The sequence below is a fragment of the Pecten maximus genome, chromosome 5 (assembly GCF_902652985.1).
Source record: "Pecten maximus chromosome 5, xPecMax1.1, whole genome shotgun sequence".
Classification (NCBI taxonomy): Eukaryota; Metazoa; Mollusca; class Bivalvia; order Pectinida; family Pectinidae; genus Pecten; species Pecten maximus.
The window spans coordinates 9,629,735-9,654,254 of NC_047019.1; the positions used below are offsets into that span (position 1 = coordinate 9,629,735).

Here is a 24,520-nt window from a genome sequence, read left to right on the forward strand (position 1 = left end):
TGTATATTTGGAACGCGAGTCCCTGTGATTAGATGTGAAGAACGTGTGCCTTTAAAATGTAAAAAAAAAAATTTCGTGACATCAAACAATAGTAGAAAAAGATATATGTGTTGTTACTACTGAAAGAAAGGAGAACATATCAATTTACCCTCTCTCAAAAAACCGGAAGTATTTACATCTGATAAGCCCACTTTCCTGTTCCTGGCTTCAACAAGGAAACTACATGTATGTGTACCAGCGTACATGTGAAGTGGTTTGACCGTTTATAAACAGTATGTACATTTATGTCGGGTTATTTGAACACGATGACAGACGTTTTAAATGAGGGTAGCTACGTAACTGTTTTTATTTTTTTTAATGTGAGACATTTGTTTTGATATTAGATTTTGTATACAATCTTTCCCATGCATTTATTTTTCTAAAGTTTACTTCAGCAAATGCTTGGAATGTGCCTGCCCGCAACTTATCCCAGAAGATCAAAACAAACAGAACATCATATGGAGGTTTGGAAAGGAAGGGAAAGTGTTAGGACCAGATTCAGCAGGAACTTTTTCATTACACTAAATGCCATAGAAGATACCATATTAGATTTGCCGTCCGCATTGAGACACAAAGGCCCGCTATGTTTTTGACATCAACAAGGTGTAGACATTCCGGCGGGATTACACTTAAACTGTCATTGAGAGGCTCTCTTACATTCAAACTCTATCTACATATAATCTAAGTTATTGTGATGGCCATAACACAACATACATGTACATAACACATACGTGTACATAACACACACGTGTACATAACACATACGTGTACATAACACAACATACGTGTACATAACACACACATGTATATAACACACACGTGTATATAACACACACGTGTACATAACACACACGTGTACATAACACAACATACGTGTACATAACACAACATACGTGTACATAACACACACGTGTACATAACACATAGTGTACATAACACATACGTGTACCTAACACAACACACGCGTACATAACACACACGTGTACATAACACACACGTATACATAACACAGCATACGTGTACATAACACACACGTGTACATAACACATACGTGTACATAACACAACATACGCGTACATAACACATACGTGTATATAACACACACGTGTACATAACACAACATACGCGTACATAACACAACATACGTGTACATAACACAACATATGTGTACATAACACACACGTGTACATAACACATACGTGTACATAACACATACGTGTACCTAACGCAACATACGCGTACATAACACAACACACGTGTACATAACACAACATACGTGTACATAACACAACATACGCGTACATAACACATACGCGTACATAACACATACGTGTATATAACACACACGTGTACATAACACAACATACGCGTACATAACACATACGTGTACATAACACACACGTATACATAACACAACATACGCGTACATAACACAGCATACTGTATGGCCTGTCTAATCCAGATGCCCCTCAGAATAGACACAATAGAATTTCTGGTCAGACAAGCCCCGACTCAGACAACCATAACATTAAAAAAAATGATTAAAATGGCTAGGGAGAATGCGACGCAACATGGCAATAAAATGCCTTACGTCACTCAAATCAGGGAAGCCATCAGGTTTTATTGAAATGTTTATCTCCGGAAGAATTATACATTAGCATAATTTTCTAATTAAACACCGCAGATAACACAACACTGCCGTTATGTATAGATAACTTATGTTGGTGGATCATTTTATATTCCGACAACACAGTTATATATCAAATTTGATTATTGAGTATTTCAACATTCTGTCGAATTTAAAATTATTCGGTGATTATTATTCTTACTATCACGTAAAAATTGTGCTTCATTACATAATCTCCGACATGCCGTAGTACAAAAAATGTGGTATTAAATAATTTACATAGTTTAAACAAAGGCGTCTGCTTCTGGTAAGTATAAATAGGAAAACACATTAGCTCTTATCCCTACTGTATCAACATTAGTCGGAGTAGGGACTGTTAGGTTTTGTCTATTTATACTTACCAGAAGCAGACGCCTGTGGTTTAAACAAATGCAAATGCCTAATTACGTATCTGATAGTTAAGGTGAACCGCGCTTAAATGTATGAGATTTTTTTTTACACTATTCTGTACAATCCTATTATTGTATCATACTGTTGTAATTTTTGATGACCTCTTGTTGCACATAATTGTGTCTGAGAGCTAATACAAATCTTGAATTTTGAAATCTTAAACAGAGTCAAGTAGATCAATATCTTTTCATAAACTGTGTCTTTCGAAAAACAGTCACACTACCTTTTACATTTAAAAATGCACATTACGGTAGTTCAAAGGTTAACATCCAGTGACAGTCACACCACTTCCGGTTTAGGCCACGTTAGTATCCGGTGTTGAAAGAGCCATTGTTGTTTCAAACTATGCGATGTCATTGCCCTTGGCGTGGTAAAATGGCTTGATTAACCAGAAAGCAAAATCTCGTATTGTCACTGCCCTGACCTAGGTTGTCACTGCCCTGACCTAGGTTGTCACTGCCCTGACCTAGGTTGTCACGGCCCTGACCTAGGTTGTCACGGCCCTGACCTAGGTTGTCACTGCCCTGACCTAGGTTGTCACTCCCCTGACCTAGGTTGTCACGGCCCTGACCTAGGTTGTCACTGCCCTGACCTAGGTTGTCACTCCCCTGATCTAAGTTGTCACTCCCTTGACCTAGGTTGTCTCTCCCCTGACCTAGGTTGTCACTGCCCTGAACTAGGTTGTCACTCCCCTGACCTAGGTTGTCACTCCCCTGACCTAGGTTGTCACTCCCCTGACCTAGGTTGTCACTCCCTTGACCCAGGTTGTCACTCCCCTGACCTAGATTGTCACTCCCCTGACCCAGGTTGTCACTCCCCTGACCCGTGTTGTCACTCCCCTGACCTCGGCTGTCACCCCCCTGACCTAGGTTGTCACTGCCCTGACCTCGGCTGTCACTCCCCTGACCAACGTTGTCACTCTCCTCTGACCTAGGTAGTCACTCCCCTGACCTAGGTTGTCACTCCCCTGACCTAGGCTGTCACTCCCCTGACCTAGGTTGTCACTCCCCTGACATAGGTTGTCACTTCCCTGACCTAGGTTGTCACTCCCCTTACCTAGGTTGTCATTCTCCTGACCTAGGTTGTCACTTCCCTGACCTAGGTTGTCACTGCCCTGACCTAGGTAGTCACTCCCCTGACCTAGGTTGTCACTCCCCTGACCTAGGTTGTCACTCCCCTGACCTAGGTTGTCACTCCCCTGACCTAGGCTGTCACTCCCCTGACCTAGGTTGTCACTCCCCTGACATAGGTTGTCACTTCCCTGACCTAGGTTGTCACTCCCCTGACCAAGGTTGTCACTCCCCTGACCTAGGTTGTCACTCCCCTGACCTAGGTTGTCACTCCCCTGACCTAGGTTGTCACTCCCCTGACCAAGGTTGTCACTCCCCTGACCTAGGTTGTCATTCCCCTGACCTAGGTTGTCACTTCCCTGACCTAGGTTGTCACTCCACTGACCTAGGTAGTCACTCCCCTGACCTAGGTTGTCACTCCCCTGACCTAGGTTGTCACTCCCCTGACCTAGGTTGTCACTCCCCTGACCTAGATTGTCACTACCCTGACCTAGGTTGTCACTCCCCTGACCTAGGTTGTCACTCCCCTGACCTATGTTGTCACTCCCCTGACCTAGATTGTCACTCCCCTGACCTAGGTTGTCACTTTCCTGACCCAGGTTGTCACTCCCCTGACCTATGTTGTCACTCCTCTGACCTATGTTGTCACTCCCCTGACATAGATTGTCACTTCCCTGACCCAGGTTGTCACTCCCCTGACCTAGGTTGTCACTCCCCTGACCTAGGTTGTCACTCCCCTGACCTATGTTGTCACTCCCCTGACCTAGGTTGTCATTCCCCTGACCTAGGGTGTCACTCCCCTGACCAAGGTTGTCACTTCCCTGACCTAGGTTGTCACTCCCCTGACCTAGGTTGTCACTCCCCTGACCTAGGTTGTCACTTCCCTGACCTAGGTTGTCACTCCCCTGACCTAGGTTGTCACTCCCCTGACCTATGTTGTCACTCCCCTGACCAAGGTTGTCACTCCCCTGACCTAGGTTGTCACTCCCCTGACCTAGGTTGTCACTCCCCTGACATAGATTGTCACTCCTCTGACCTAGGTTGTCACTCCCCTGACCTAGGTTGTCACTCCCCTGACCAAGGTTGTCACTCCTTTGACCTAGGTTGTCACTCCCCTGACCTAGATTATCACTTCTCTGATCTAAGTTGTCACTCCCCTGACCTAGGTTGTCACTCCTTTGACCTAGGTTGTCACTCCCCTGACCTAGGTTGTCACTCCCCTGACCTAGGTTGTCACTTCCCTGATCTAAGTTGTCAATCCCTTGACCTAGGTTGTCACTCCCCTGACCTAGGTTGTCACTCCTTTGACCTAGGTTGTCACTCCCCTGACCTAGGTTGTCACTCCCCTGACCTAGGTTGTCACTTCCCTGATCTAAGTTGTCAATCCCTTGACCTAGGTTGTCACTCCCCTGACCTAGGTTGTCACTCCTTTGACCTAGGTTGTAACTCCCCTGACCTAGATTGTCACTCCCCTGACCTAGGTTGTCACTCCCCTGACCTAGGTTGTCACTCCCTGACATAGGTTGTCACCCCTCTGACCTAGGTTGTCACTCCCTGACATAGACTGTCACTCCCCTGACCTAGGTTGTTACTCCCCTGACCTAGTTTGTCACTCTCCTGACCCGTGTTGTCACTCCCCTGACCTAGGTTGTCACTCCCCTGACATAGACTGCCACTCCCCTGACCTAGGTTGTCACTCCCCTGACATAGACTGTCACTCCCCTGACCTAGGTTGTCACTCCCCTGACCTAGGCCTATAGGTTGTCACTCCCCTGACCTAGGTTGTCACTCCTTTGACCTAGGTTGTCACTCCCCTGACCTAGGTTGTCATTCCCCTGACCCAAGTTGTCAATCCCTTGACCTAGGTTGTCATTCCCCTGACCCAAGTTGTCAATCCCCTGACCTAGGTTGTCACTCCTTTGACCTAGGTTGTCACTCCCCTGACCTAGGTTGTCAATCCCTTGACCTAGGTTGTCACTCCTTTGACCTAGGTTGTCACTCCCCTGACCCAGGTTGTCACTCACCTGACCTAGGTTGTTACTCCCCTGACATAGATTGTCACTCCTCTGACCTAGGTTGTCACTCTGCTGACCTAGATTGTCACTCCCTGACCTAGGTTGTCACTTCCCTGACCTAGGTTGTCACCTCCCTGACCTAGGTTGTCACTCCCCTGGCCATGTTTGTCACTCCCCTGACCTAGGCTGTCACTCCCCTGACCTAGGTTGTCACTCCCCTGGCCATGTTTGTCACTCTCCTGACCTAGGTTGTCACTCTCCTGACCTAGGTTGTCACTTCCCTGACCTAGGTTGTCACTCCCCTGGCCATGTTTGTCACTCTCCTGACCTAGGTTGTCACTTCCCTGACCTAGGTTGTCACTTCCCTGACCTAGGTTGTCACCTCCCTGACCTAGGTTGTCACTCCCCTGGCCATGTTTGTCACTCTCCTGACCTAGGTTGTCACTTCCCTGACCTAGGTTGTCACTTCCCTGACCTAGGTTGTCACTTCCCTGACCTAGGTTGTCACTTCCCTGACCTAGGTTGTCACTCCCCTGGCCATGTTTGTCACTCTCCTGACCTAGGTTGTCACTTCCCTGACCTAGGTTGTCACTTCCCTGACCTAGGTTGTCACCTCCCTGACCTAGGTTGTCACTCCCCTGGCCATGTTTGTCACTCTCCTGACCTAGGTTGTCACTTCCCTGACCTAGGTTGTCACTTCCCTGACCTAGGTTGTCACTTCCCTGACCTAGGTTGTCACTTCCCTGACCTAGGTTGTCACTTCCCTGACCTAGGTTGTCACTTCCCTGACCTAGGTTGTCACTTCCCTGACCTAGGTTGTCACTTCCCTGACCTAGGTTGTCACTCCCTGACCTAGGTTGTCACTCCCTGACCTAGGTTGTCACTTCCCTGACCTAGGTTGTCACTCCCTGACCTAGGTTGTCACTTCCCTGACCTAGGTTGTCACTTCCCTGACCTAGGTTGTCACTCCCCTGGCCATGTTTGTCACTCTCCTGACCTAGGTTGTCACTTCCCTGACCTAGGTTGTCACTTCCCTGACCTAGGTTGTCACTTCCCTGACCTAGGTTGTCACTTCCCTGACCTAGGTTGTCACTTCCCTGACCTAGGTTGTCACTTCCCTGACCTAGGTTGTCACTTCCCTGACCTAGGTTGTCACTTCCCTGACCTAGGTTGTCACTCCCTGACCTAGGTTGTCACTCCCTGACCTAGGTTGTCACTTCCCTGACCTAGGTTGTCACTCCCTGACCTAGGTTGTCACTTCCCTGACCTAGGTTGTCACTTCCCTGACCTAGGTTGTCACTCCCCTGGCCATGTTTGTCACTCTCCTGACCTAGGTTGTCACTTCCCTGACCTAGGTTGTCACTTCCCTGACCTAGGTTCGACTACGCGGTAACAGGAAGGCGATGGTGCGACAATTGAAAATTACATGCGATGATGACAAGGACTACGACTTCTACGACGACGATGACGACTTCTACGACGACGACGACGACGACGACGATGACGATGGTGGTGGTGGTGGTGGTGGTGGTGGTGGTGGTGATGATGATGATGATGATTTTTATAAATTCTACGCTATGTAATGTAACCACAATTCTAACTACGACCATCCGAACACTTGATGACAAAGCAGGAAAGCTAAGAATGCTCTCTTTTTGTACAAATGTGGTACGGGGCGACATTTGTACAATTTAATTGTCACGTTTGTAAACTGAGCAGACTGTAATGTATGTCTAATTTAATGACTAAGGCTTAGTGGGCGGAACAGATGGAATGTGACCCCTGACCTCGACAAGATTCGGTTACCCAAAACTAAACACTACGCCACTATGCAGACAGATCTATTTCTGCTAAAAACTATATAAATGATTAAAATCCAGACGGCGATGGGGGTATGTGTCGCCGAAAGTGCACAGCATAGTCATCGTATTTAAATGATGTCTTCTAAACCTTAAAATAGTTATATTTATACAAATATATATACAGTATAGAGAGCTGTATTTTGGCGAGGGTAAAGAAAGACAATTGTCCCGAGTCAAAAATACAGCTTATATTTTAAGACACTGACCATGTATTCTATTTATCCTGCAACAATGAAAAAATAATCATCAAAAATAATCATTTTGAAGTGAAACGGTGTCAAAAATGACAGAAATATGTTCGCCTTTTAAACGTTGTTTCACTTTGAAGTAGGTCAGTCGAATTGACGCACGTGCTAAGGCTGTTTTCCGTCACTGCCGTATACAGCAAAAATATATATGGTGGGTGTATTCAGACAATGCGGTGACAGTTGCAATATATCTATATATTATGAATGAATTTACAGCAAAAATATATTTATTTATATAGATATTGCGACTTTGAAATTAGTTTGATTTGACCTTTGACCTAATTCAGGCTGACCCCTAAGTCTGATCCGTCGATCTGATCCAATAGGCTTTGTTCCATTCGAATTCTGGTCGACAGTTCTACAGTGCATTTACAGATTTGTGCTAGTAATCAAGACAGATTTAATTATTTCAATTTGTTTTTGGCGAGGGGGGAGGGGGGGGGGGGGGGGGTAGTGTGTTTTATATGTTTATTTATATCACACGATGTTTCATTGACTTGGGACTTTAGTTTGACTTATACATCTATATCGACAAATTATTCTGTCTGGTTGGCTGGACTAGCTACTATACGCTAATGCCCTGGTAAAACTTGATGTCATGAACATATTTTTCCCTCCACATATCATAACGAGCCCAATCATAATGCAATTCGTTTTTCAATATACGCCCCTCTCCAGTACAAAGATCACCCACAGCTAGCTTTTCTTTATAAGCCAGCGTCAACCCAGAGATTTTCAAAAGAATTTCTTATCTTCTAGGTTGACGCAATAAAGTTTTTCTACAGTCCGGGTCTCAAATCGAATTTCATTTTGAATGACATTATTGATGTAGTCAATTTCAGATGTGAGGTAATGTGTTTCTTTTCAATGGAAAGAAAGCTATCTGGTGTTTGCATAGAATTTACCTTGGGTTAGATATGATGGTACTTTGGAAGGGGGATTTATTTCCACGTTTTAAATACAGTTACACTCCGTGGAATGCGATTCGCTGGAGCCAGTTTGGAGCAGATTTCAATATTTTTGCCGGAGGATTTTTTTTCACATCATATTTGATAGGTGGCTGTGCCCCTCAAGTGATCAAGTCCGGACATCGTTCATCCAGTGATAATATCAATATATAGGTCCGGACGTCACCCCTCCAGTGATAATATCAATATATAGGTCCGGACGTCACCCATACAGTAACCGTATCAATATACAGGTCCATCAATAGACCAGGTCCGGACGTCACCCCTCCAGTGACCGTATCAATAGACCAGGTCCGGACGTCACCCTCCAGTGACCGTATCAATATACAGGTCCGGACGTCACCCCTCCAGTGACCGTATCAATATACAGGTCCGGACGTCACCCCTCCAGTGACCGTATCAATAGACAGGTCCGGACGTCACCCTCAAGTGACCGTATCAATAGACAGGTCCGGACGTCACCCCTCCAGTGACCGTATCAATAGACAGGTCCGGACGTCACCCCTCCAGTGACCGTATCAATAGACAGGTCCGGACGTCACCCCTCCAGTGACCGTATCAATAGACAGGTCCGGACGTCACCCCTCCAGTGACCGTATCAATATACAGGTCCGGACGTCACCCTCCAGTGACCGTATCAATATACAGGTCCGGACGTCACCCCTCCAGTGACCGTATCAATATACAGGTCCGGACGTCACCCCTCCAGTGACCGTATCAATAGACAGGTCCGGACGTCACCCCTCCAGTGACCGTATCAATAGACAGGTCCGGACGTCACCCCTCCAGTGACCGTATCAATAGACAGGTCCGGACGTCACCCCTCCAGTGACCGTATCAATATACAGGTCCGGACGTCACCCTCCAGTGACCGTATCAATATACAGGTCCGGACGTCACCCCTCCAGTGACCGTATCAATATACAGGTCCGGACGTCACCCCTCCAGTGACCGGATCAATATACAGGTCCGGTCGTAACCCCTCCAGTGACTGTATCAATATACAGGTCCGGACGTCACCCCTCCAGTGACCGTATCAATTTACAGGTCCGGACGTCAGCCCTCCAGTGACCGTATCAATATACAGGTCCGGACGTCACCACTCCAGTGACCGTTTCAATATACAGGTCCGGACGTCACCACTCCAGTGACCGTATCAATATACAGGTCCGGACGTCAGCCCTCCAGTGACCGTATCAATATACAGGTCCGGACGTCAGCCCTCCAGTGACCGTATCAATATACAGGTCCGGACGTCACCACTCCAGTGACCGTATCAATAGACAGGTCCGGACGTCACCCTCCAGTGACCGGATCAATAGACCAGGTCCGGACGTCACCCCTCCAGTGACCGTATCAATAGACAGGTCCGGACGTCACCCCTCTAGTGACCGTATCAATAGACCAGGTCCGGACGTCACCCCTCCAGTGACCGTATCAATAGACAGGTCCGGACATCACCCTCCAGTGACCGTATCAATAGACAGGTCCGGACGTCACCCCTCCAGTGACCGTATTAATAGACAGGTCCGGACATCACCCTCCAGTGACCGTATCAATATACAGGTCCAGACGTCACCCCTCCAGTGACCGGATCAATGTACAGGTCCGGACGTCACCCCTCCAGTGACCGTATTAATAGACAGGTCCGGACATCACCCTCCAGTGACCGTATCAATATACAGGTCCGGACGTCAGCCCTCAAGTGACCGTATCAATATACAGGTCCGGACGTCACCCCTCCAGTGACCGTATCAATATACAGGTCCGGACGTCACCCCTCCAGTGACCGTATCAATATACAGGTCCGGACGTCATCCCTCCAGTGACCGTATCAATATACAGGTCCGGACGTCACCCCTCAAGTGACCGTATCAATATACAGGTCCGGACGTCACCCCTCCAGTGACCGTATCAATATACAGGTCCGGACGTCACCCCTCCAGTGACCGTATCAATATACAGGTCCGGACGTCACCCCTCCAGTGACCGTATCAATATACAGGTCCGGACGTCACCCCTCCAGTGACCGTATCAATATACAGGTCCGGACGTCACCCTCCAGTGACCGTATCAATATACAGGTCCGGACGTCAACCCTCCAGTAACCGTATCAATACACAGGTCCGGACGTCACCCCTCCAGTGACCGTATCAATAGACAAGTCCAGACGTCACCCCTCCAGTGATCACTTAACAAAAATGGACATTTGGTGAAGTCACTATGGTGCTATCCCTACCTGTTAGTCCAAGTTTATGTTTTAAATTCTATTAGGTTGGTATCACACCATATTTGCTAGATCAAACTTGCTGGTAAAAGGGTGTAAGTACATTATATTTATCTTGATAATAGAAAAAAAATACACTTGGGGCATCATTAATTGTGACGTCACAATGATAATTACGTCATCAACGCAAGAATAGAAACATAAGGTTAATCTTATGAGTTAATGAGAATTGAGAAAATATATATCAAAGTCTGTCGGGACACCGCCCATCCATTGATCACATCAAGAGGTCGGGACGTCGCTCCTCCAGTGATCACACCAATAGGTTAGGACGTCGCAAATCTACTGATCACACCAATAGGTCAAGATGTCGCCCATCCAGTGATCACAATAATAGGTCGAGACGTCGCCCATCGAGTGATCACACCAATAGGTCGGAACGTCGCCCATCCGGTGATCACACCAATAGGTCAAGACGTCGCACATCCAGTGATCACAATAATAGGTCGTGACGTCACCCCTCCAGTGATCACAATAATAGGTCGAGACGTCGCCCAGCCAGTGATCACACCAATAGGTCAGGACGTCGCCCCTCCAGTGATCACACCAATAGGTCAGGACGTCGCCCATCCAGTGATCACACCAATAGGTCGGGACGTCGCCCATCCAGTGATTACACCAATAGGTCGGGACGTCACCCATCCAGTGATCACACCAATAGGTCAGGACGTCACCCATCTAGTGATCACACCAACAGGTCAGGACGTCGCCCATCCAGTGATCACACCAATAGGTCGTGACGTCACCCATCTAGTGATCACACCAACAGGTCAGGACGTCGCCCATCCAGTGATCACACCAATAGGTCGTGACGTCGTCCATCCTGTGATCACACCAATAGGTCGGGACGTCGCCCATCCAGTGATCACACCAATAGGTCAGGACGTCACCCATCCAGTGATCACACCAATAGGTCAGGACGTCGCCTATCCAGTGATCACACCAATAGGTCAGGACGTCGCCCATCCAGTGATCACACCAATAGGTCAGGACGTCGCCTATCCAGTGATCACACCAATAGGTCAGGACGTCGCCCATCCAGTGATCACACCAATAGGTCAGGACGTCACCCATCCAGTGATCACACCAATAGGTAGTGACGTCACCCATCCAGTGATCATGCCAATAGGTCGTGACGTCACCCATCCAGTGATCACACCAATAGGTCAGGACGTCGCTCCTCCAGTGATCACACCAATAGGTCAGGACGTCGCCTATCCAGTGATCACACCAATAGGTCAGGACGTCGCCCATCCAGTGATCACACCAATAGGTCAGGACGTCACCCATCCAGTGATCACACCAATAGGTAGTGACGTCAACCATCCAGTGATCACACCAATAGGTCGTGACGTCACCCATCCAGTGATCACACCAATAGGTCGGGACGTCGCTCCTCCAGTGATCACACCAATAGGTCGTGACGTCGCCCATCCAGTGATCACACCAATAGGTCAGGACGTCGCCCATCCAGTGATCACACCAATAGGTCGTGATGTCACCCATCCAGTGATCACACCAATAGGTCAGGACGTCGCCCATCCAGTGATCACATCAATAAGTCAGGACGTCGTCCATCCAGTGATCACACCAATAGGTCGTGACGTCGCCCATCCAGTGATCACACCAATAGGTCAATACGTCGCCCATCCAGTGATCGCACCAATAGGTCAGAACGTCGCCCATCCAGTGATCACACCAATAGGTCGGGACGTCGCCCATCCTGTGATCACATCAATAAGTCAGGACGTCACCCATCCATTGATCACACCAACAGGTCAGGACGTCGCCCATCCAGTGATCACACCAATAGGTCAGGACGTTGTCCATCCATTGATCACACCAATAGGTCAGGACGTCGTCCATCCAGTGATCACACCAATAGGTCGTGACGTCGCCCATCCAGTGATCACACCAATAGGTCGTGACGTCGCCCATCCAGTGATCACACCAATAGGTCGGGACGTCACCCAGCCGGTGATCACACCAATAGGTCGGGACGTCGCCCAGCCGGCGATCACACCAATAAGTCGGGACGTCGCCCAGCCGGTGATCACACCAATAGGTCAAGACGTCACCCATCCTGTGATCACACCAATAGGTCAGGACGTCACCCCTTCAGTGATCACACCAATAGGTCAGGACGTCACCCCTCCAGTGATCACACCAATAGATCGGGACGTCGCCTCTATATAAATCAAATGAATAGGTCGGGACGTCGCCCCTCCTGTGATCACACCAATAGGTCGTGACGTCGCCCATCCAGTGATCACACCAATAGGTCGGTACGTCACCCATCCAGTGATCACAACGTCTACTAGCAGTGACTCTCGCACAATGTCCCATCAGGGATTCGCATTATCATGACAGATCCCAGACCAGGGACCCGGACAAAGCTGGCCAGCTTGAACTGATTAATATTCTTAGTATATCAATTCCCGGCTATCAGAGAGCGCTATCCTGTAGAGTTGGGGATGATAAACACGGCGTATCATCTATCTACCTGTCTATCATTGTTTACGTTTTAAAAACGATTGCCTCCGGCCAAATCAGTAGACCTTGAGCGTTAGACAAATAAATGAATCTACCACTGTCAAATCATAATATATACACTTTGTATATTGTGCCCGAGTTTCTTCTGGATATTTTAACGTCTATTTGAGAAAGAGAGGACGAGAACACCATTCAGAACAGTCTGTTTTACTTAAACGTTGTCCAGCACTTAAAAACAATATTCCTGTTATTTTTGTTTCATTTGTATTTCTTTTGTACCCCCACCCCCTAAACAAGCAAGAACAAAACAAAACAAAAACAAACAAACAAAAACAAAACACAAACAAAAATATCTTAAAATCAAACAGATAAATCAGAACCTTGAATTTTCATAAGATCGACTTCACAATTATATATACATACACATGTATATCAATCCGAAAGTTATGAATTGATGAACTCAGACGGGTAAAACATATACCACGAGTATTGGACCATTAATAAGGCCTAAATTTCGAGCTATTCTTGATCGAGATGCCTAGTGTATTAATTTTGTCGGCGCTTTACTGAGTTCTGGAGTGGTCGATTGGCGCAATGGATAGCGCGTTTGTATTTCTCCGAAACCGCTGGGTATCGATTTTCCCACTGGGAAGTATTTGGTTGCCTACCAAAATTTTCAAGTGCAGATTTCGGTTTACATCGACATTTCACATCTTCCAAGCCGCTGACAAGAGATATTATTGCAATGTTGACAAATGTTTGTTTTTTTCTATCATTAATATATAGGCTTGATTTTTATTTTCGTTAGAACTGTGGACTATATGTCTAAACGCGGAGTACGTCAAATGTCCGCGGATTCAATCTCCCATTTCTTGTAATATGACGTGATATATTCAGTATGGAGATTCGTGAGCAGTAGGCACACAGGCTGCCATAAAGCATTCATTATCTTGTGTGTTCTAAAGGTCGATATCTATTATGGCTTTGCTGAATTTACTAAAAGCTCTCCCAATGGCCTCTCACAGTGACGGTCGTAGACAGGCTGACTAAGCGAATAAATCTGTTTTAATCACGTAGACAATGGCAATGTCTGACTTCCAAAATAGTGGGGTCAAAAGTTAGGGATCCAGAGAACAATAGGATCGATAGGATCTGGACAGTAGGACCGTAAAAGACACAAGGTAAAATGTGGGCAGTAGGACTAAACAGGGGTCAAACGTGAGCATACGGACAGTAGGACTGAAACAGGGATCAAACGTGGGCATACGGACAGTAGGACTGAAACAGGGGTCAAACGTGGGCATACGAACAGTAGGACTGAAACAGGGATCAAACGTGGGCATACGGACAGTAGGACTGAAACAGGGGTCAAACGTGGGCATACGGACAGTAGGACTGAAACAGGGGTCAAACGTGGGCATACGGACAGTAGGACTGAAACAGGGGTCAAACGTGGGCATACGGACAGTTGGACTGAAACAGGGGTCAAACGTGATAATCCGGACAGTAGGACTGAAACAGGGGTCAAACGTGGGCATACGGACAGTAGGACTGAAACAGGGGTCAAACGTAATAATCCGGACAGTAGGACTGAAACAGGGGTCAAACGTGGGCATACGGACAGTAGGACTGAAACAGGGGAAAGCGTTGGCATACGGACAGTAGGACTGAAACAGGGGTCAAACGTGGGCATCCGGACAGTAGGACTGAAACAGGGGTCAAACGTGAGAATGCGGACAGTAGGACTGAAAAGGGGTGAACAATAATAGGTATCATTTACAAGTTATTTGATTTGTTTATTTGTCAGAATCGGAACAGTAGGGCCGAAACTGGGTCAAAAGTGAGAATTCGGACAGTACATGTAAGATTCGGCGCCAACAGGCAGCTGAGGGGAAACCTGGGCTGAAGAACGCTAATGGATGGAAATTTAAAAGCTTAATTGGGTAGAATAGAGAAACAGCGAGGCCATTTCGACTCTTAGTCCGAGTTTCCTCTGACTCATCCGCCTATAAATGGAATATACGACGATTTGACTGCTGAAGAGAGTATAACTAAATCCCTAACGAAAACTGTCGCGTTGCCGCCCTGGATTTAGGGCGGCACGTCAGCGTATTGTATTTCTCACGATAACGTGAACGAAACCTAAGATTTAATTGGCTAGGTGAGTGTGGTAGTGAAATAATGGCTGTATGGGTTTCGTTCGAGTTTCTTCAGAGAAAATCATTTTTACAACAATGTAAAAACATATCAATTTTTTTATTCATATGGAGGACAAATTATAAAACCCTTTGAAACATATTTTTTTTTGAAAGGATGGATTAGGGTTGTTTGGTGGCTATCGCTTTGCGCCTTAACCATATTAATTAACTCTGGGGTAGGGAAAAGGAGATAGACGAATATGTCTTTAGAGAGACTTAACTATAGAATGATACAATACACTACAATACAATATAATACCATGCAATACATTACAATACAATACAATACACTACAATACAATACAAAACAATACAACACAACATAGTACAGTACAGTACAATACAATACAATACAGTACAATACAATACAATACAACACAATACACTACAACACAAGATAGTACAGTACAATAAAATACACTACAATACACTACAATACAATACAAAACAATACAACACAACATAGTACAGTACAATACAATAAAATACAATAAAATACACTACAATACAATACAAAACAATACAACACAACATAGTACAGTACAATACAATAAAATACAATACAATACAATGCAATACAACACAATACACTACAATACAATACAGTACAATAGTGTGTAATATAAAGTAAACGTGTCTAATAGAAAAAGTGATCAATACGTATGTGTGTTACGGTTAATGATTACTGCGGCATAGAAAATCAATTCGTCCTGTTCAATCATACATACTTATATAGTATGTACGTTAGGAGATGGACAAATCAATAGGCTAACTGGTCATAGGAATATAGAAACATTCATTTCAACAGCATGCATACAATTTGTAAAGGTAGTCGGGGATGGACAAATTACAATAGTTAATGGACAAAAAATAGGTGATGGACAAAACGATAGGTGATGGACAAAACAAATGGTGATGGAAAAAAACAATAGGTAATGGACAAAACAATAGGTAATGGACAAAACAATAGGTGATGTACAAAACAAGAGGTAATGGACAAAACAATAGGTAATGGACAAAACAATAGGTGATGGACAAAACAATAGGTAATGGACAAAACAATAGGTGATGGACAAAACAATAGGTGATAGACAAAACAAAAGGCAAAACATTGCCTGATTAGGAAGTCAATTTGTAACACTGAATTCTGTGTCCAAACTTTAATGTGTTTATGACCGAATTGACCCCCTGGATCTAAGTATAGGTACACAACTATTAAGTTTACACAGGGACTTTTATATCTATGTCAAGTATTTGGACAAACGGTCTCGTTATGAACATAATACACAGTGGCGTAAGTCAACATTCTTAACCACTAGACAGGTGTGTATGTATATATCATAAGTACAAAATGTAACAATGTGATATTACAGGTAACACAAGATCGCAAATAGGTATTCAAGACATTCCAAAGATAGGTTAACATAATATTGTTTTATCTTAACCCAGGACGTGACGTCACACATTTTTAAGATTTGTGGCTTTTGTAATTGAGATTCCCGTAAATATTTTGTTTAGGTGCTACCTCTTTACACTTAGTCACGAGGTCAGCACGAGGCGGAGAAGTTCAACTTCCTTATAAGGCTACGACGAATGATTTGATCTGAAGTGAAATTAAATAAATTTAAAATGATCTCATATTATATCGCTGTGCCTTTGTGTATATAGTGTTTTTAATCTGACACATTATAATACTCAAAGCATTAACGACTGAATCGATTCAGACATTTAATATAGCACTACTGAATAGCGTCTACAATTCGAGCACGCCTTGCCAAGCGGATTAACCAATCAGAGAGGCTGTTATAATCAGTTGTGAGGTCAAAGGTCACGCATGAATCACCGTTCCGTTAGACTATATATTGTGGCTTCACAGCTGTCTGTTCAACACTAACTAAACGTACACGTGTCTGTGAACAGTTTTGAAATCCAGGAATAAGGAATTATCTCGTCACCATGTCTGCTAACAGAGCTACAAAAAGTGGAATTGCTCGTGATGTTCAAGAAAAGGTAAGAATACGTTAAATGCCACTTTCTCGCTGTCGTGCTTCATGTCCGGTAGGTTTTCCGCTGGCCGGGAGGCTGCTGAAGGGGAAATAGCTGTAAGTAGGATGGGATTTAAACTTTAAATTATGGATTTCATCCAAACAGGTGCCTGTGGCTTAATTCAAAAGGTGGGTCTGTTCTTATTTTTGTAACATCTGAAATAAAATTGTTTCGATCCTTCTGGCGCCAATTGGATTTAAAAAAATCATATATCTCGACGCCGTCTCAGCCAGGATGCAAAACAAGCGTGAGCCTAGTTTAAACCGCCTGGATTTAAAACAAGAGTCGGACATATCCTGTGTCTGTTAAGAAGAGAAAACGACCGCCCATTAGGAGTCATGTTAACTCTCTCTCTAATTACCGTCTACAGTACATGATAATCTGACTCGCCCTTACTCTTATCCAATGCTTGCGCCTTTCGAAAATTATCATTTCCATATTGAAAGTGACACACCCATTGAGTCAACAGTGACGTTACTTCAAGTGTGTTTGAACTAGGGATGGAAAACATATAGAAGGCAACTCGGCTAGGACCTTAGGAATGTGGCTAAACACGTTTTTCTTTTCTTTCTTTTTTTTAAGTGTAAGATAACGTCACATTGGGTCCGATTAGCGCGTGCAGTCGTACCAGACATCCCTGTCAGAATATCCGAGTCTGGTGTCAGCACCAGAGGAAACTTGGGCAAATTATGATAATATAAGTCATTGTTGAAAACCAGTCCACGCCTGAAGAAATATATATAAAATCACTTCAGGTGTAATTATGTCAAACAGAAATTCTATATCCACTTAAGGAAACATTTAAATGGGAAATTAACTTTTTTAAGTAAATTTTTGTCCTGAATAATTTGAAATTGTTTTTGATTTATACGTGTATAGCACAGCCCCACACATATTATATACATGTATATGTATATACGTAGATATAATATCCGTGCGAGGAAGTTAGTTTTCATGTATATTTGATTTTACAAGTAAGTTTTAAATTTGTTGACGGTATTTTCGTGCTTCGCTCGTTTAAGAATAAAATTAAATTTTCACACTTCATCAAAAGATTTCATATAATAAAAATGGCCGAGAGAGTGAATAAATTGAAAACTGCGTAGGTATTTCTTACGTTAAGCTAATAATGCTTTAATTTTGTTTATCAATGTGTATTGACAACATTGATAGCCCCTGGGGTCGGGCAAAGATTGTAGTTTGCCTCCAGGGGTTCAGTCGACCCTGGTGAATATATACAATTTCTAAAAGGAACTTATTATTGTAATTGAGTTGCGTCAGGTTGGTGGAATGTTCACTCGTCCTGACCTGAAGTTGTGGGATTGGAATTTTAGCGATAAGTAAAACGCTGCATCCTGCTTTCTGTGTGTGAGGTGTGTATAAGATGTGTATTAAAGGGACGTACGTGTGTAGTGGTATCAACACATTTCACATCACATCATCCTGTGTTTCGCGGGTTGCCGATAAGAGTTAGTGTAAACTATTTTATTGATAAATATTTAATCAGAAAAACGCAGTAAGATCTCGTGTGGCAATTTCCGAAGGCAAGCGAGTTGACAAGTGATTGACAGATTTGTTAATTTCTGCGAGTGACTGATAACTACAGCCTGGGAAGGGGATTTCATAACACTTCAATCAATGTGTTTCAAATTCCTATCCCACGGACAAATGCATGTACGCTTTGGTTAACAAGTGTTATAATTTATCGATCGCATAGCCTTTTCAGAGGGTTATCGATTTCATGTCCCTGGTTATTGTTGTAAGTTATCGTTCTCACGTCCCTGGTTAGTGGTATAAGTTATCGATCTCACGTCCCTGGTTAGTGTTGTAAGTTATCGTTCTCACGTCCCTGGTTAGTGTTATAAGTTATCGATCTCACGTCCCTGGTTAGTGGTATAAGTTATCGATCTCACGTCCCTGGTTAGTGGTTTAAGTTAACGATCTCACGTCCCTGGTTAGTGTTATAAGTTATCGATCTCACGTCCCTGGTTTAGTGTTGTAAGTTATCGTTCTCACGTCCCTGGTTAGTGTTGTAAGTTATCGTTTTCACGTCCCTGGTTAGTGTTATAAGATATCGATCTCACGTCCCTGGTTAGTGGTATATGTTAACGATCTCACGTCCCTGGTTAGTGATATAAGTTATCGATCTCGCGTCCCTGGTTAGTGTTGTAAGTAATCGATCTCACGTCCCTGATTAGTGTTGTAAGTAATCGATCTCACGTCCCTGGTTAGTGTTATAAGTTATCGATCTCACGTCCCTGGTTAGTGTTATAAGATATTGATCTCACGTCCCTGGTTAGTGTTATAAGTTATCGATCTCGCGTCCCTGGTTAGTGTTATAAGTTATCGTCCTCACGTCCCTGGTTAATGTTGTAAGTTATCGATCTCACGTCCCTCGTTAGTGTTGTAAGTTATCGTTCTCACGTCCCTGGTTAGTGATATAAGTTATCGATCTCGCGTCCCTGGTTAGTGTTATAAGTTATCGTCCTCACGTCCCTGGTTAATGTTGTAAGTTATCGATCTCACGTCCCTCGTTAGTGTTGTAAGTTATCGTTCTCACGTCCCTGGTTAGTGTTTTAAGTTATCGATCTCACGTCCCTGATTAGTGGTATACGTTATCGATCTCCCATCCCTGGTTAGTGTTGTAAGTTATCGATCTAACGTCCCTGGTTAGTGTTGTAAATTATCGATCTCACGTCCCTGGTTAGTGTTGTAAGTTATCGTTCTCACGTCCCTGGTTAGTGTTGTAAGTTATCGTTCTCATGTCCCTGGTTGGTGTTATAAGTTATCGATCTCACGTCCCTGGTTAGTGATATAAGTTATCGATCTCACGTCCCTGGTTCGTGTTGTAAGTTATCGATCTCACGTCCCTGGTTCGTGTTGTAAGTTATCGTTCTCACGTCCCTGGTTAGTGATATAAGTTATCGATCTCACGTCCCTGATTCTTGTTGTAAGTTGTCGATTTCATATCCCTGGTTAGTGTTGTAAGTTATCGATCTCACGTCCCTGGTTAGTGATAGAAGCTGTCGATCTCGTGTCCCTGATTAGAGTTATAAATGCTTATGTCATTTGCTATGAACTATCGATTGTCTGTCACTAGATGATACTTTTTCGTCCCCGGTTTGTTTTATTCTTCAATCAGTCGTACAGCAACTACGTTTTATTCACTGAGCAGAGTTGATCAAGGGTGCTAGACGAGCAAGTCATAATATTACGGGGATGAACGGTAAAATGTCACTCATGCATAGACGTGATTCATCAGGCGTAGAAGTCGTTAACAATGTACATATTCATTCAACAGTTAAAACCGCTGTATGTTAGATAAATAAAATATGTATAAATGCCTTTCGCCGACAATTGGGATTCAAGGCAATGTGTTACATAGCGCATACTGTCACAGATTGGTCGATAAAATGTCACAGGAGACGTGTGTACTGCATAACTGTATATAGTTCGGATGAAACATCTCCTCATAAACAAGACTACTACATCAATAGGAATTTTTGTATAGACACTTTCAATAAAATTCTTAAATGTTCCGTCAGTCGTTGTGTGTGTATGTATGCGCACGAATGTCAATTACCACGCCCTGTCACGTGACAGTGTCGTATGCGAGCAGACATCCTGTTTGAGACTATATAAGCCAGACTTGTCAACTCTTTAACGTTCCTGATAACACTCGTCCGGTTACTCCTTCCCCAGCAGTAATTCAACGGATGTGGTCTAGAAAATGATGTTATCTTTAATATCCATTGACAAAATCTATCGTCACATCAAGCATACATAATCACAGGCACAAAGTCCCAATCGCCCGGTTCGCATATATATGTAGAAAGTATATATACAAAACAGCAATATATGGATCGTTGGGTTTCAATTTGATATCAAGTCCCTGTGTTTTTGCGAATAAAATTTGTTAAGAACCATATATTTATAAAATTAATTGATTTACAGTTAATTTACATTTATCATTATAACTAACTTATATTGATTTTGTTCCATTTCAGCTTAATAGTAAATATAACGCGGAGTTAGCCAGCAAAGTGCTTGAATGGGTCCAACATCACAGCGGGGAGTCCTTCAGTACTGACGGAAGTCAGGAAAACGTGTTCAAAGTGCTAAACGACGGTTACGTTCTTGGCCGGTAAGTAATTCAATGGAAAACGAATACCGCTTGGATCCAAGATGGCGGAACTGTGGTCCTTCATATGTCACGCAAATGTACTATTTTTGTTAAAAACGAGTTGGGAATTCTTCATTTGCGGTGAAATCTTATAAATGATATATGTCAATGTTTGACGGAATCATTCAGGTTATGATTTTACATCGGTTACGTTATAAAAACAGGAAAATAATCGATTCTATGTTTGAAGCAGCGAGCGATGGCCGCCATCTTGGGAACTTAGTAGATCGTACCAATTTGGTGCACCTGGTACGAACACGATAAGGAAAGCACATTGTATATCAAGTCAAGTTTCAAACTAAAGGTCTAATACAGGGTATTGGTCAGTCTAATGTATTCGTACTTGTCCTCGCTTTGTTGATTTTAAGTAGAATAAATATTTCGTTTTATGTAGACATTCTCTGCAGTATATTTTCCTAGTTGTTCCAATACACCCAATATGATGAAGCTCAAAATGGTTGAGCGTTTGCGAGGTAGTCTGGAGTTGGCAAAAGTCTTTTTTGCTGGCGGTAACAAATTATTTCTCGTCAAAACCTCTTCCCGATACAAAGCTTTCACTTCCGATTTTATATCTTAATAACAGTGTTGGAAAAAGTTTTTTTATTAGTTTAAAAAATTGAATGCATCTAATCTTATCAAAATAGTGTTTTTTTCTGATTTATAAAACTCCGCCATCTTTGCATAATGCATTATCGTATCTCATTACAGTTTGATCACGAATCTTGGTTCTAAGAAGGTGCCTGCCAATATGCTAACGAAACGACAGACGATGGCTTTTAAAAAGATGGATTTGATAAGTAAATTCCTTGACGGAGCCAAAGAACTGGGCGTGAGTGACGGTGATCGATTTCAAACTGTCGACCTTACGGATCAGAGTAACCTCGGCCAAGTCGTTACTTGTCTTGATTCCCTGGGCAGGAAGGTATGCAGCTCAAACATACTATTGACGTTGATCATCTATTTGTTTTTTTCTTAGAATTTAACTAAACGTAGGTACAAATGTACCAAGGAATAGAATATAACACAGTCCGTCGGTCAGTTATCTTCTTAAGTATTTTTTACGTATTCTGACTACTATTTTCTATTGAAGATTAAACATGATAAGTATATATATTTCACATGAATGTTTTCAAAATAATTAAAATATTATAAAATATTATAACTATGAAAAAATCATTTTTTTTCTCAAAAATATGGTGAATTTTAAATAATCATTTCAGAGAAACACTGACAAAATGATACCGAGAAATTCGCATATTTAAACTTAAATCATTAAAATGTTTCGGCTTTAGTTTGCTAATGCTATATACAAATGTACTGCATTTTGTCAAATGGAATAATATCGAACTAGCTAAGTCTTTAGCGCATCCAAAACGACATCTTCAGGGGAAGATCTATAAGGCACCTGTCAGATCCGTACTTAGGGCTGGTTGTTTTCCTGAAGAAGCTGAGATCATGGGCAGTCTTTTGCTGCAATGGTAGTGTCCTTATAAAACAGCTTTCCCAAACAAATTGTTCTGAATAACAATTAGGTATTTCTTTGCGGTTGTTCGGTGATGTAGTCACCAACTACTACAAGGAAATATCAAATGATTCCGACTTTTCAAGGGGCACTTAGCCCAACAAATTGAACCAGAATTAGGTTTCAGAACTTAGGCTAAAACTCGCACTTTATTTTTTTTCAGACTGGAACATTCGGAGTGAAAGAAGCTACAAAGAATGAACGACAGTTTACACAAGAACAATTGGATGCCGGGAAAGGTGTGATTAGTCTACAGTACGGTACAAACCAGGGCGCGTCACAGGCCGGACAGAACTTCGGTTGCCAACGACACATAATGGAACCAGAGAAAAATCAGTAGAACATTTCAACTAAAATTTTAGCCAAGAGAAACGAATTTTGGACTGATAAGTCATGGAAAAAATACTTATGAAAGTTTAACTTTGAACTTCGTCTTGACGAAAAGTATGATATTTTATGCATACCTGTAGGAAGGGCGATAATTCGCTGGACTTGATATTGTTAATGTGTACGTGTTCATTTAGCCAAGTGGTACTTATGTGTATTGAAAAGTGTGTACACGTGTGTATAAGTAAACATTGGTGCTACACATGTGCACACGTGTATACCTTATTGCAATTGCTTAACATCATATGTTTCCTGAGAACAATACATCATTTGTACGGTTCTGCAGATGTACACGCATGTGTTAACGCAGTCGTAGGCGTTTTACACCAACTTTTGCGAACACGCATGCGTAGTTGGTAGACACGACTTTAAGTGTCGTCTTGGCCAGATGAACAAAAAAACGGAAGTGTGGTGTGCGAGTAGTTATTCATGTATGGGAGTTAAAGCGAGATTTTGAACGAGAGCGAGAGAGAATTCAAAGGACAATGCCTTACAATGTATTCATTCTACATATTGCCTTCTCCATTTTGGGGACCAAAGTCATCATTTAATTTGTTATTTACATTTAAATAAATAATGGAAAATACAAAATTTACAACGCATCTATTTTGTTGTATTTGCAAGCGGCTTAGAGCTCAGCAATACAGTTTTTTTTGTTTAAAGAATTGCTGCTCTAGATCGGACATCTTGGGAACGTTCCGGCAAGCTCGGGAAAGTTCAGACTGGTTCTAGTCACCATGACTAGTATTATCTTGGTAGTGCAACTGAATTGCGTTAATTTAAGCATTGAACTCTTTTCAGTTGGAAGTTATGGGCTGATGAATGCCAACTGGACAAAGGCAAATTTAATGAAGCGCTTCATGTTGAATTTGCCTTTGTCCAGTTGGCATTTTTAAAGACAATATCCAGGAATTTTGCTCCGACGACGAATGAACAAATTATTATCGTCAAAGACGGAACAGCCTTTTCAACAGCCATCTTTCGTTATCGCCGACGTGACAATTATGACGTCACTGTAATAATAACGTCATAATAAAGATTTGGAAGTTATGGACTCGTAACCTTCGAATGAGCTTGGTAAAGCTATAAATATATATGAAATGTTATGGATATCTCCTGAAGTTC

At 43.3% G+C, this 24,520-nt stretch overlaps 3 protein-coding genes across 3 annotated transcripts; 1 reads left to right on the top strand and 2 right to left on the bottom strand.

Annotated features, from left to right (window-relative positions):
• Positions 1–2,981: 2,981 nt before the first annotated feature.
• On the bottom strand, positions 2,982–4,706 carry LOC117326753 (uncharacterized PPE family protein PPE12-like). Its single transcript, XM_033883475.1, has one exon. It carries the CDS (start codon positions 4,704–4,706, stop codon positions 2,982–2,984), a length of 1,725 nt encoding a protein of 574 aa, XP_033739366.1.
• A 572-nt stretch (positions 4,707–5,278) lies between these two features.
• Positions 5,279–7,649, bottom strand: LOC117326754 (spore wall protein 2-like). Its single transcript, XM_033883476.1, has 2 exons — positions 7,605–7,649; positions 5,279–6,028 (listed from the first exon to the last, which is right to left on the bottom strand). Exons 1-2 carry the CDS (start codon positions 7,647–7,649, stop codon positions 5,279–5,281), a joined length of 795 nt encoding a protein of 264 aa, XP_033739367.1.
• Positions 7,650–17,070: 9,421 nt separating this feature from the next.
• Positions 17,071–23,636, top strand: LOC117327082 (myophilin-like). Its single transcript, XM_033883911.1, has 4 exons — positions 17,071–17,267; positions 21,311–21,447; positions 22,195–22,408; positions 23,172–23,636. The coding sequence occupies exons 1-4, from the start codon at positions 17,214–17,216 to the stop codon at positions 23,346–23,348; spliced, it is 582 nt and encodes a 193-aa protein (XP_033739802.1). The 5' UTR covers positions 17,071–17,213; the 3' UTR covers positions 23,349–23,636.
• Positions 23,637–24,520: the final 884 nt, after the last annotated feature.